Source organism: Bos indicus x Bos taurus, chromosome 13, assembly GCF_003369695.1.
Source record: "Bos indicus x Bos taurus breed Angus x Brahman F1 hybrid chromosome 13, Bos_hybrid_MaternalHap_v2.0, whole genome shotgun sequence".
NCBI lineage: Eukaryota > Metazoa > Chordata > Mammalia > Artiodactyla > Bovidae > Bos > Bos indicus x Bos taurus.
Genome location: NC_040088.1, coordinates 50301755 through 50315702, shown reverse-complemented (window position 1 = coordinate 50315702; position 13948 = coordinate 50301755). Strand labels below are relative to the sequence as shown.

The 13948-nt window shown below is 40.8% G+C and overlaps 1 protein-coding gene across 4 annotated transcripts in view; it reads right to left on the bottom strand.

Moving 5' to 3' along the window:
* The window catches only part of NSUN6 (NOP2/Sun RNA methyltransferase family member 6), an 87912-nt gene that overhangs the window by 25761 nt on the left and 48203 nt on the right, over nt 1-13948 (bottom strand). For all 4 annotated transcript variants that reach the window (XR_003514167.1, XM_027559822.1, XM_027559823.1 and 1 more), the window contains 2 exons: nt 10854-10973; nt 6810-6954 (listed from right to left, as the gene is read on the bottom strand). Coding sequence is in view for 3 of the 4 variants with exons in the window: in XM_027559822.1 (XP_027415623.1) it covers nt 6810-6954; nt 10854-10973 (265 nt within the window). In the remaining variant the exon portion in view is untranslated. The remainder of the gene's footprint in view (nt 1-6809; nt 6955-10853; nt 10974-13948) is intronic.

The window sequence follows — 13948 nt, the reverse complement described above, 5'->3', positions numbered from 1 at the left end:
CAACCACGAGCCAGGGCTCTAGAGCCCATGAGCCACAACTACTGAAGCCCACAAACCCTAGACTCTGTGCTCTACAACCAGAGAAGCCACCACAATGAGAAGCCCGCATGCCACAACTAAGAGCAGCCCCCATTCACCCCAACTGAAAAAGCCCGCATGCAGTAATGAAGACCCAGCGTGGCCAAAAACAAATAAATAAATCTTTTTCTTTTAAATGAGCAGAGAACCTGAACAGGCATGTTTCCAACGACAAACAGATGGCCAACAGACACATGAAGAGATGCTCAACATCACAAATCATCAGGCAAACGCAAATAAAAACTACAATGAGATACCACCCCACATCTATCAGAATGCATGTATGCTCAGCTGCCTCAGTCATGTCCAACTCTTTGCGACCCCATAGACTGTAGCCCACCACACTCCTCTGTCCATGGGATTCTCCAGGCAAGAATACTGGAGTATTCTTCACTGGAGTGAGTTGCCATTCCTTTCTCCAGGGGATCTTCCCGACCCAGGGACTGAACTTAAGTCTCCAATATTGCAGGTGGATTCTTTACTACTGAGCCACCAGGGAAGAATGGCTATAGTTAAAAAGACAAGTAACAAATGTTGGCAAGGATGTGGAGAAAAGGGAACCCCCCTACACTGTTGGTGGGAATGTAAACTCATGCAACCATGATGGGAAACAGTATAAAGGTTCCTAAAAAAAAAATTAAAAACAGAACCACTACTAATGAAAAGAACAAAGAAGCAGAAGACCAAAAAGGAAAGAAAACACTTTCAACATTATAAACCAACTAGACCTACCAGATAGATTTTCCCACAGAAAACTCTATGTAACAGTAGAATACATACTCCTCTCCAATGCACAGGGATCATTTTCTAGGACAAACCATAGGCAAGACCATACTACAAAGCTCAACAAATTTAACAAAGGTTAAACTCATACAATATTTGTTCTCCCACTGAAACAAAATGAAAATAAAAGTTATCAACAGAATGAAATTTAGGAAATTCCAAGGACGTGAAAATTTTAAAACATGCTCCTAAATAACCATAGGTCAAAGAAATGACAGGTATATATCATAAAATGCTCTGATGTGAATGAAAACACAACATACTAAATCTTACAGGAAGTGGTGAAATAATGTTCAGAGGGACAATTATAACTATAAATACCTACATCAAAAAATCTCAAACCAACAACTCAGTCCTTCCATTCTTAAGACACTGAAAAAAGATGAGCAAAGTAAAAATAAAGCAGAAAAAAAAGAAAACAATAAAAATCAGAGTGGAAATTAATGTAACAGAGAAAAGAAAAATGAGAGATTCAACAAAACTGAAAGCTGGCTCTTTGAAAAACATCAACAATATTGACAAAACTTTAGCTAGACGGAAAGAAAGATTCAAAATACTAAAATTGGTAATTAAAGGGGGACACTGCTCCTGGTCTTAAAGAAGTAAAACTGATTCTAAAGGAATAGTATAAACTGTACTGTTGCTGTTTAATTGCTCAGTTGTGTCTGACTCTTTGTGGCCCCATGGACTGCAGCCTACCAGGTTCCTCTTGTCTATGGAATTTTAGAATACTGGAGTGGGTTGCCATTTCCTTCTCCAATAAACTATATAAATAACTTAAATGCGCAAATTACTAAAAAGATACACAAACTACTGAAACTGACACAAGAAAGAGAAAATGTGAATAAACCTATAATAAGCAGAGACTCAAACATTTTTTTAAATCCCACAAAGAAAAGCCCAGGCCCAGACGACTTCACTGATGAATCCACCGAACTTAAATAATACCAAGTCTTCAAAAATTCTTTCAAAAACGTAAGAGAAAAGCATAATTTCCAACTCATTCTATGAGACCAGAGACACCAAAACCTGACAAAGATATCCCAAGAAAGAAAACCACAGACCAGTATCTCTTACAAACATGGACACAAATATTCTCAACGAAATACAAGCAAACTCAATCCAACAATATATGAAAAAGATTATACACTATGCCCAAGTGGGATGTGTCTCAGGAATGAAAGGTTGATTCAAAAATGTGAAAAGTAATCGAATAAAGGTAAAAAACCACATGATCATCTGAGTAAGATACAGAAAAAGCATCTGACAAAATCCAACACCATTTCATGATTTAAAATATCCAACAAACCAGAAATAGTAGTAAATTTCTCAACCTGATAAAGGCTATCTATGAGAAACCTACAGTTTTAAGCCACCTGAAAAAAGACTAATCAGGAACCAGATATGGAGGATCCCTGTCACCACTTCTACTCAGCATTGTACTAAGGTTCTAGAAAGAGCAATGAGGCAATGAAATGGAACAAAAGGCATCCAGATTAGCAAAGAAGAAACTGCAGATGAACTAACTTGAAAGACTCATAATTCCCAATTTCAAAATTTCCATCATGGGCTTTCCTGGCGGTTTAGTGGTTAAGAATCCACCTGTAATGCAGGGGACATGGGTTCGACTCCTGGACCAGGAAGATTCCACATGCCAGGGGCCAACTAACTCCATGCACCACATCTACTGAGCCAACGCCCATCCTCTGCCACCATCAGGAGAATTACTGCATTGCAATGAAGAGCAGCCCTCGCTCTCTTTCTAGAGAAAAGATGACACAAACAGATGCAAAGATATACCATGTTCTCCAATTGGAAGATCAATATTGTCAAAATGACTATACTACTCAAAGCAATATGTAGATTTAATGCAAATTACCAATGGTATTTTCTACAGAACTAGAGAAAAAAATCTTAAAATTTGTATGGAAACACAAAAGGCCCCAAACAGCCAAAGCAATCTTGAGAAAGAAAAACAGAGCTGGAGGAATCAGGCTCCCTGACTTCAGACTATACTACAAAGATATAGTGATCAGAATAGTACGGTACTAGCATTTAACAAAGAAATACAGATCAATGGAACAGGCAGAAAGCCAAGAAATAAACCTATGTAACTATGGGCAATTAATCTACAGCAAAGGAAGAAAGTCTTTACAATGGAGAAAGGGCAGCCTCTTCCATAAATAGCGCTGATAAAATGGGACAGCTACATGTAAAAAAATGAAATTAAAGAACATTCTTTAACATCATACACAAAAATAAACTCAGAATGGATTAAAGACCTAAATGTTAGACCAGATAATATAAAACTCTTAGAGAAAAACATAGGCAGAACACTATCTGATATAAATCACAGCAATATCTTTTTCAATCCATCTCCTAGAATAATGAAAACAAAAAGAAAGCAAACAAATGGGACCTAGTTAAACGCAGAAGATTCTGTAGAGCAAAGCAAACCATAAACAAAAGGCAACCCAAAGAATGGGAGAAAATGTTTGCAAACCATGTGACCAACAAGGGATTAATCTCCAAAATTTACAAACAGGCCATATGACTCAATGTCTGAAAAAAAAAAAAAACTTAATCAAAAAATGGGAAAAAAAAACTCTAAAAAAACATTTATCCAAGGAGACACACAGATGGCCAAGAGGCACAGGAAAAGATACTCAATATAACTAATTATTAGAGAAATGCAAATCAAAACTACAATAAGATATCACCTCATACCAGTCAGAGTGGCCATCATCAATAAACGGCCAACAATAAATGGTGGAGAGGATGTGGAGGAAGAGGAACCTTCCTACACTGTTGGTGGGAATGTACTGGTACAGCCACTATGGAGAACAGTATGGAGGTTCCTTAAAAAACTAAAAACAGAGCTACCATATAATCCAGCAACCCTACTTCTGGGCCTATAACCAGAGAAAAACATGATTCAAAAGGATACATGCACCCAATGTTCAGCACCATTACAACAGCAAATACATGGAACCAATCTAAATGTCCAGTGACTGATGAATGGATAAAGAAGATGTGGTGTACATATACAATGGAGTATTTACTCAGCCATTAAAAAGAACTAAATAATGCCATTTGTGGTAACATGAATGGACCTGGAGATTATCATGCTAAATGAACTCAAATCAGACAAAGATAAATATCCTATGACATTACTCATATGCAGAATCCAAAACAACGATACGAATGAACTCATTTACAAAACAGAAACAGACTCACAAACTTAGAGAACAAATTTATGATTGCTAAAGGGAAAGGGTGTGGAGGAGGGATCGACTGGGAGTTTGGGACTGACATACACACAATGCTATATTCAAATTAGATAACGAACAAGGGCCTACTGTATAGCACAAGGAGCTCTGCTCAATACTCTGTAATAACCTAAACTGGAGAAGAATAGATACATGTATACATATATCTGATGCTGAGGCTGAACTCCAATACTTTGGCCACCTGATGTGAAGAACTGATTCATTTGAAAAGACCCTGATGCTGGGAAAGATTGAAGGCAGGAGGAGAAGGGGATGACAGAGGGTGAGACGGCTGGATGGCATCACCAACTCAATGGACATGAGTTTGAGTAAACTCCAGGAGCTGGTGATGGACAGGGAGGCCTGGCATGCTGCAGTCCACGGGGTCACAAGGAGTTGAACACAACTGAGCAACTGAACTGAACTGATATATACAACAACCACTTTGCTGTACACCTGAAACGAACAGGTTGTTAAGCACCTATACTCAAATATAAAATAAAAATTTTTAAGTCACATGAATCAAGCAAGAATATACAATGGAGAAAAGACAGTCTCTTCAATAAGAGGTGCTTGGAAAACTGGACAGCTACAGGGCTTCCCTGTGGCTCAGAGGTTAAATCGTCTTCCTGGAATGCAGGAAACCCGGGTTCGATCCCCGGGTCGGGAAGATCCCCTAGAGAAGGAAATGGCACCCCACTCCAGTATTCTTGCCTGGAGAATCCCATGGAGGGAGGAGCCTAGTAGGCTACAGTCCATGGGGTCGCAAAGAGTCGGACACAACTGAGCAACTTCACTTTCACATTTCACATGTAAAAGTATAAAACCAGAACACTTTCTAACACCAGACACAAAAATAAACTCAAAATGGAGTAAAGACGTAAAATAAGACCCATGACCTATAGTAAGATATGACACTATAAAGCTCTTAGAGGAAAACAGGAGGAACATTCTTCGACATAAATGGCATCAAGATCCTCTCTGACCCACCTTCTAGGGTAACTGAAATAAAAATAAACAAATGGGACCAAAACTTAAAAGCCCCTGCACAGAAAAGGAAACCATAAACAGGACACAAAGACAACCCTCAGACTGTGCGAAAATAATTGCAAATGAAACAAGAGACAAAGGATTAATCTCCAAAACATAGAAGCAGTTCATGAAGCTCGATATCAAAATAACAAACAACTCAATCGAAAAATGGGTGGAAGGCCAAAACAGGTATTTCTCCAAAGACTTATAGATGGTCAACAAACACATAAAAAGATGCTCAAAAAAAAAAAAGATGCTCAACATCCCTCCTTATTAAAGAAATGCAAATCAAACTACAAGGAGTTATCTCCACACACCAGTCAGAATGGCTATCATCAAACAATCTACAAATAATAACTACTGGAGAGGGTGTGGATAAAAGGGAACCCTCTTTTACTGTTGGTGGGACTGTAAACTGATATAACCACCACAGAGAACAGTACGAAGGTTCTGTAAAAACTCAAAATAGAACTACCATGTGACCCAGCAATCCCACTACTGGGCACAACCCTGAGAAAACCGAAATTCAAAAAGACACACGTGCCCCAACATTCACTGCAGCCCTATTTACAGTAGCCAGGACATGGAAGCAACCTAGATGTCTACAGAGAGATGAACACACGAAGAAGATGTGATACATGTATCAATGGAATATTACTCAGGCAGAAAAAGTGGCCAAACTGGGTCATGTGCAGTGATGTGGATGAACCCAGAGTCTGTCACACAGAGTGAAGTAAATGAGAAAAACAAATATCATACATTAACACATATATATGGAAACTAGATAAATGGTACTGATGACCTATCTGCAGGAGAGGAAGAGACAGATGTAGAGAACACACTTGTGCACACAGCAGGGAAGGAGAGAATGGAACAAATTGAGAAAGCAGTGCTGACATATACACACTACCATGGGTAAAACAGACAGCGAGCGGCAGTTTCTGCATAACACTGGGAGCCCGGCGCTCTGTAGTGACCTAGAGGGGTGGGATGCGGGTGGGAGGGAGGCTCAGGAGGGAGGGGATACGTGTATACGTACAGCTGATTCACAGTGTTGTACAGCAGAAACACCAAATTGTAAAGCAATTATCCTCCAGTTAAAAAACTGCTTTTTATAAATCACATGAATTGAACAGCATCTAATCAATAAACATTCCAGGAAAACAATGCCCATAATTGATTAAAATACGCAAGTTCCTTGAGTAATTTATGAAATAAAGTCTAAATAGAAACAAAGACAGAGAAATAGAGTGATTTAACCAATGCAATATTTTATTCCAGAACAAGAATCATTGCAGTTTTTCCTTTCTAGTTCTATATATCACCAATTCCTCAAGAAAAATGAAGCGTGAAGAATCATAAAACTGAAAGGCTTATATAGAATCTCAACTTCCTGAGCTGTAATACGAAACTAAAACAGGCTAAGAACGAAGAGTTTGACCAAGTCTTGGAGGTTTGATTCTGTATTTAAAACTGGATATTCAAAGATGAGATGAAAAGCAAAAAAGACATCTACTATGCCAAAATATCTTAGACCCACGACAGAGTTTCAAGGCCCTATGGATATTTAGGGGCTGGCACAAAGGCAGCAAAATCTGACTGTAAATGCCAATTACAGAAACCTTTCAAAGATAAAATTTAACTCACCGTCTGTGTCCTTAACCATATCAAGTTTAAGGGCCTTTGTTCCATCGAAGCAAAATGCCCGGATGGAATTCAATCCTAACAATAATGCATTCTGCTTTATTTTTTCTACTTTTTTGGATATTTTATCCAGTGCTATCACTTCTCCCTAAAAAAAAAAAGAAAAGAAACATAAAAAAGTGCAAATACAAAGGAATCATGAAAATTATCAAAAAAAAGATCTCATGAATAATTATACTCTTCCCCACTCTGTTTCCCCCAGTTCTAAAGGTGAATTCATCATTCAAATGTACACTAACTTTACATCAACTACCTATTAAGCATTTCCTTTTAAAGAACACAATCTTGCCAGATAATTTTCTTATAATGCCCATCTACTTTTACTCCACAGAACTCAAAACTGAACAGCAGTGTTAGCAATCTTCTCCCAGGTGGTACTAGTGGTAAAGAACCTGCCTGCCAATGCAGGAGATAGATGTAGGAGACATGGGTTCAATCCCTGGGTCTGGATGATCCCCTGGAGGAGAGCATGGCAGCCCACTACAGTGTTCTTGCCTGAGGAGCCTGGCGGGCTACAGCCCATGGGGTCACAGACTCAGACACAAATGAAGCGACTTACCACGCAAAGAAACTTTAAAATATCCATTTGAGATAAGTATTAAAATATCACCAATTTGATATGCCCTGCTCACCTCTGGAAGAGCATGTTTTTCTGAGACATTTGCCTTCTAGAACTCTGAGATGCAAACGAATGTTACTTGTAAAATCCAGCCTTTATCCCAGTACTTTCTGAGCTATGTACATGTAACAAAAATTCATGTGAATTCTGACAACTAAAGACAGAAAAATATAATCCTGTATCACAGCAAAATGTTCTGAACTATAAAAAAATAGTTCAAAAATAATTTTACATGGAAACACTTTAAGTCAAAATCAACAGGGACTTCCCTGGCAGTCCAGTGGTTAAGACTTCATGTTCCAAGGAGGCGGTGGCGGGGGGGGGGGTGGGGGGCGCAGGTTTGATCCCCAGCTGGGGAGCTAAGATCACACATGCAGCGGCGCAGCCAAAAAAAGAAAACATGAAAAAACAGAAATAATACTGCAAAAATTCAATACTTTAAAAATGGTCCATATAAAAAAAAATCTTTTAAAAAAGTCATTAAAGAGAAGAGGCTACAGTTTTCTGAACAGGCTGTGATATTCATAGTCAAAGCTATGGTATTTCCAGAAGTCATGTATGTGATGAGTTGGACCATAAAGAAGGCTGAGCACTGAAGAATTGAAGCTTTTGAACTGTGGTGTTGGAGAAGACTCTCGAGAGTCCCTTGGACTGCAAGGAGATCCAACCAGTCCATCCTAAAGGAAACCGGTCCTGAATATTCATTGGAAGGACTGATGCTGAAGCTCCAATACTTTGGCCACCTGATGCCAAGAACTGGCTCATTTGAAAAGACCCTGATGCTGGGAAAGATTGAAGGCGGGAGAAGGGGACGAAAGAGGATGAGATGGCTGGATGGCATCACTGACTCGATGGACATGAGTTTGAGCAAGCTCCGGGAGTTGGTGATGGACAGGGAAGCCTGGCGTGCTGCGGTCCATGAGGTCGCAAAGAGTCGGATGTGACTGAGCAACTGAACTGAACTGTGATATTCACATGGTATTTTAAAATACTCTGTGAAATGGTTCTGCAGAGATAGTGACACACACTGTTCATTGTATTTTGCTTTTTTTCCCTTCTTGTGTGACATATGCACTGACTGCATAGACTATACAGTACTGAAGATTTGCTGATCATGTTCCTGGAGGTGACACCAGGTTGAGCAGTCTGCACAGTTCCAATTAATACTGTGATGGACAGGAAAACCATTTCAAGCAAGTAGAACTGGAAAAGTAGGCAAAAACTACCAGAATAAGGTTCCAGTGTAACTACAATGAAGGAGAAAGTATGCTGGCTGAAGGCTGCTTTTACAGAAGTACGAGCCAGGAGGCTACACTTACACAGAGTCTGATTAACTACATTAAAACAAATCAACAATGACAACAAATCAAAAGCAGTAATGAAATCTGGGATTCAATTCTGACTCAGTTATTTCTATTCAGGTTCCAGGGGTGCTGGCCCACGGGGACATTGCCTAAACAGCCCCAATTTTTTAAGTCTTCACATATTCTCATCCTCTGCTGTTGACCTTTCAACACTCGGCTGGTCCCAGCTGGTCTCAGCCACTGGCCAATAGGATGACAGCAAAGGTAATGTAGGCAGAGATGCAAAAAGCACTCCAGCAGCATCCTTGTTCTGCATTGTCCTCTGCCACTGCTGATCATCACTACTACCCTCTGCTGGGCGAACACCCTGGCCCCACCGGAAGCTGAGAGACGCAGGAACCAGAAGCAAGACACTCCAGTGGCCTCAGCTGAGCCAATGCCATCCAACCCAAGTGGGTGAGCCCATCAAGGTCATCAGAACCTCTGGCTAACCCATCACTGACCCAGTGCTAGAGCCAGGCAGGCTGGGATCAACTGAATCACACAGACTCCAGAATGGACTCAGGAGTAAGCCGTAAGCCACCCAGGCTGTGTGGCTGCTTTTAAACAAAGCTGATGCTAAAGCCAAAGGCCACCTGATATGAAGAGCCAATTCACTGGAAAAGACCCTGATGCTGGGAAAGACTGAACGCAGGAGGAGAAGGGAACAACAGAGGATGCGATGTCTGGATGGCATCAGTAACTGAATTTGAGCAAACTTCAGGAGATAGTGACGGACAGGGAAGCCTGGTGTGCTGCAGTCCATGGGGTCGCAAAGAGCTGAACACGACTGAGGAACTGAACAACATGGCTGATTTTTCCCTGCCAAATGCACTCCTTGCAGAATCCTCCCAATCCAGCAGCTCTGTTTCTCTAGGTTCTCTGGCCAAAACCCTAAGGAGTCACCCTCAGTTACTCTCTCATTTCACAACCCACGTCCAACCCACCAACAACTCCTAACAGCTCCAGCTTGAAAATATAGCCAGAACCTGCCCAACTTCTCACCCGCTCTGTGATGTCCCCTGACCTACTGTCTCCTAAGTGGTCTCTCTGCATCTATTCCGCCCTCTTACAGCTTGTCTGAGGCCTTGGCCAATGTAAGAAGCAATCTCCCATCTCTGGAGCAGGTGTGAAGTCCCCTCAGACCCTGGCAAAGCTCCTCCACCAAAATGCCTCGGGCCTGACCCCATTTCTCTGATTCTCTCCCTCGTCACTTAGTCCACACAGCAAAACTACTTCAGGTTCCCCATAAAAGTCAAGACAGCCTCCAGCCTCAGCACATTCACCCTTATGATTTCCTCTCACTGGAACATCCTTCACACCTGTAAATCTTCCCCAAATACCACCTTCGCAGGGGGGCTCTCCCTTGCTACCCACATGAAACTGCAAACTCACTCTCCCGTCTCGCCATATTCCCAAGCCCCAGGGCCCTCCCTTTGTGTTTCACCACAGCCCTCACCACAATTACATATGCCTTATCTTCTACTCATTTGTTATCTGTGTCCCTTTACTGGAGCGTAAGCTCCATGAAGAAGGACATTTTGGTCACTCTGGTTTATTGGTGTACCCCAGTACTCATCGTAAGGATAAGTCTTTTTTAAAATCAGTCCAGCAATCAATTAAAATCTGACTCTTGATCAAGAAAGCTATAAGTTCATTGCCTCATTTTAGATCCCTTTGCTGTCCACCTGAAACTATCACAACATTATTAATCAGCTACACTCCAATATAAAATAATTTTTTGAAGAAATAAAGCTATTGTAACTGAAGCTACTAGCATGTATATTTTAGGAACCATCTGGTTTTATGGAATTTGAAACAAACAGGAAAGGTAACATCAACTCGCAAACTTTTCTTGAGCTGAAGAATCTCAGTTGAAGCACAGAGTGGTTACAAAGCCACAAGCAAATATGCACATGAAGGAAAAAGCAGTAAAATCTGAGCTACAGTTACCCAAGGACAGACTTCTCTTTCATGACAGGGACACAGTGCACCATGGGCAGTTCTGCACACGGACGGCCTCACCTGATCGTGCATCAGTGCTGCAATGTGTGTTGTTTTGCCTCCGGGTGCTGCACACAAATCTAGAATCTTCTCTCCAGGCTGAGGATCCAGAACATGGCTTACTACAGCAGATGGCAAATTCTATAAGGAAAAAATAAAATGATCAGCTGTCAGTGACTCTAGATCACTTTAAATTTCAGAAACAGAGAAAGTAGAGATTACTGGAGGGACTTCTGTGCTTAAGAATCTGCCTGCCAACGCTGAGGACATAGGTTCGATCCCTGGTCCAGAAGATCCCACTTGCCGCAGAGCAACTAAACTGGCACACCGCAGCTAGAGAGTAGCCCCCGCACCACAATGAGATAAAGCTCATGCTCAGTAACAAAGACCCAGAGCAGCCATGAAAAAACAAATAATTTTAAGAAGAGATTACCAGAGGTAACCCAGTACAACATCCTCAGCCAAGAGTATGTTTATTGTAAACATACCAGTGTCAGAAAATTCTCAATTTCCCAGAGTATCTTGTGATCTCACAAGGCATCCATACACACACACACACACACATATGACGCATTTCCCCAACCAATTCACCAAAAAATGCACACTGTCCTTTTTCAATTCAGTGGTTCTCAACATTCTGAAAGCAAGATATGTCTTATAAGTGTGAAAAAGCTTTGTATCTTTACCCAGAAAATGTACAAAACCTTGCCATATGAGATGCTTTGCTAATTCCGACCGAAGAATCTTCGTTTTATGCCACTGATGCCTCTTAAAGGCATATCTGGGTTCCTATCTCCCCACCATGACCACACTTCAGCAACAGAAAGTGAAAACATTTTAGCTATTTCTGGTTAGCACTCACAAGTATATTATGAAAGATTACACAAACCAAAAGTATCTCCATTTATAGGTATAAATTTTTATTAAATTAACACATTATTAGTATTCATTATATAAAGACTGGAGGATGATGGGTCAGTCTTCAGTATGATAGAATAACATTACATAATCATTTATTTTAAAAATTGCTTGGCAGGAAAAAAAATAAGAGGTTAAGAAACATAGGGCTATTTTTTATTTATTCATTTTTTTAGTGTTTCAGGCCACACCAAGAGGCATCCAGGGATTGGATCTGTACCCCCTCCTCTGTGAGCATGAAGTCATAACCACTGGACCACCAGGGAAATCCAACATGTGTGCTATTTTTTAAGTTCAAAGGTTTCCATTCATTCTTACGCTGAAACACATCGATTCATAGGTACTCAGAAATTTGAGAGGGTTACAATGCTCAAGTAAATCCAAGATCACCCCTTCAAAAGAGAAAACCAATGGTGAGGAAGGAGACACAGACAAGCAAGCTCTCCTTCTCTCTGTGCACAGAAGGGCGTATACCGAGTATTAAGACCAACGCACATGTCAGCGCTCTGCAGCCTCAGTGTCGTGTGGCTGATGACAGGATTTTTACCAAATGTATTTAAAGTGCTGTTTCACTGGCCATTGAAATTCAGAGCTTTTTTGCTTATTACAATGCCACCTGAAAAAGGAAACAGACCAGCGCAGCAAAGCTGACAGGGAGCTCTCATTTGGGTGATCAGCCTAGCCAACGTGGTCACATAGCGTGGTCGTCCACAGTGCCCAGTAAAGGGTCTTCTTGAAGAAGCCAGCGCTCTCTGACCAGGTCTGCGTTAACTAGAGAAAGTCTGACCTCCCTGCCCAGGAAAAGGCAATGCTGGAAAGGGTGCTCGCTATTTCCCAAGCTGATGATGTAATAGATGACTGTTTCAAAAAGCTGCAGGTGCACAGCCTCAACCAAGAAGGTACCTGGGATATAGCTGCAATTTCGGCTTTTTATGCCATGTCCAATCATCTTGCTCATTTTGTCAATCTTGTTCCCAACAAAGAATTCTATTGGATGGGCTAAACCAATGATGTTGAAGACACCAGGAGTGAACCTGCTGCTCACAAAATATAAAGACCTGAACGGAAAGATCAATGTTTACATTTCTAACACGTTACATCACAGGACACCACTTGGGAAGTAATTTTTTTTTTTTAAATGTTGAATCAATGGATAGGAAAGAAAGCAAATAAATCTGTCCACTGCCTGCTTGATGAGATAGATCCTAAGGAACATTCGACATCTGGGTCTAGGGAAACCTTTTACGTTTTCACTTTTGTCGTGATCTGAAAGGAACATCGGGAGCAAAGGAGTTCAGACGACGCTTAAGGTATTTCTGATGAACTGATTGACATCTGTGACTTTCAGCAACAGCTGAACATTTTTTAGCTTTTAAAAAATACAGCTACATAGAAAATGGTCTATACAGACTGTGGTTTGAAATAAATTCCTTGTTAACACGATGGTATTTAAAGGCTCTGAGGACTTCCCTGGTGGCACAGCGGATAGGAATCCACTGCCAATCCAGGGGACACGGGTTCAATCCCTGGTATGGGAAGACTCCATGTGCCACAGAGACTAAGCCCATGTGCAACAACTCCTGAAGCCTGTGCCCACAACAAAAGAAGGCACCACAATGAGAAGCTGGCACACCACAACTAGAGCGTGGCCCTCACTCACCACAACTAGAGAAAAGCCCACACAGCAAAGAACACTCAACACAGCCAAAAATAAACATTTTTTTAATTGTTAAAAAAAAAAGCGGGGGTGGTAAAGGCACTGGAAGGCAGTGGGGAAATAAAAGCAGGCACAAAGTTATTCTTTCTTTACTGCCTTCTCCATTTAACCTCCAGCGATTTTTGCTTGTTCACTGAAAGGTCTTAAAATCGTGGTCATCTCAATGGAATTTTAGTCCTTGTGTAGTTTCTTCTTATTTTAGGTTTTAGTAAAAATTATTTCAAACAAGAGAGCACTCACATTTTAAGTGTAAGAAAAAAGCCAAAATCTGACACACTACTAAATGACTTGTTCTATGTGTTACAAATATCACTGCCTTAAGTTAGTGGCCATCTTAAACTTTTCAGGAATCATTTTCATTTATCTGACAGAGATACATGCAAATCCATAAAATGTTTCTGTTTCTACTTGACTTCTTTCAGTTCAGTTCAGTAGTTCAGTCGTGTCCAACTCTTTGCAACACCATGGACTGCAGCACACC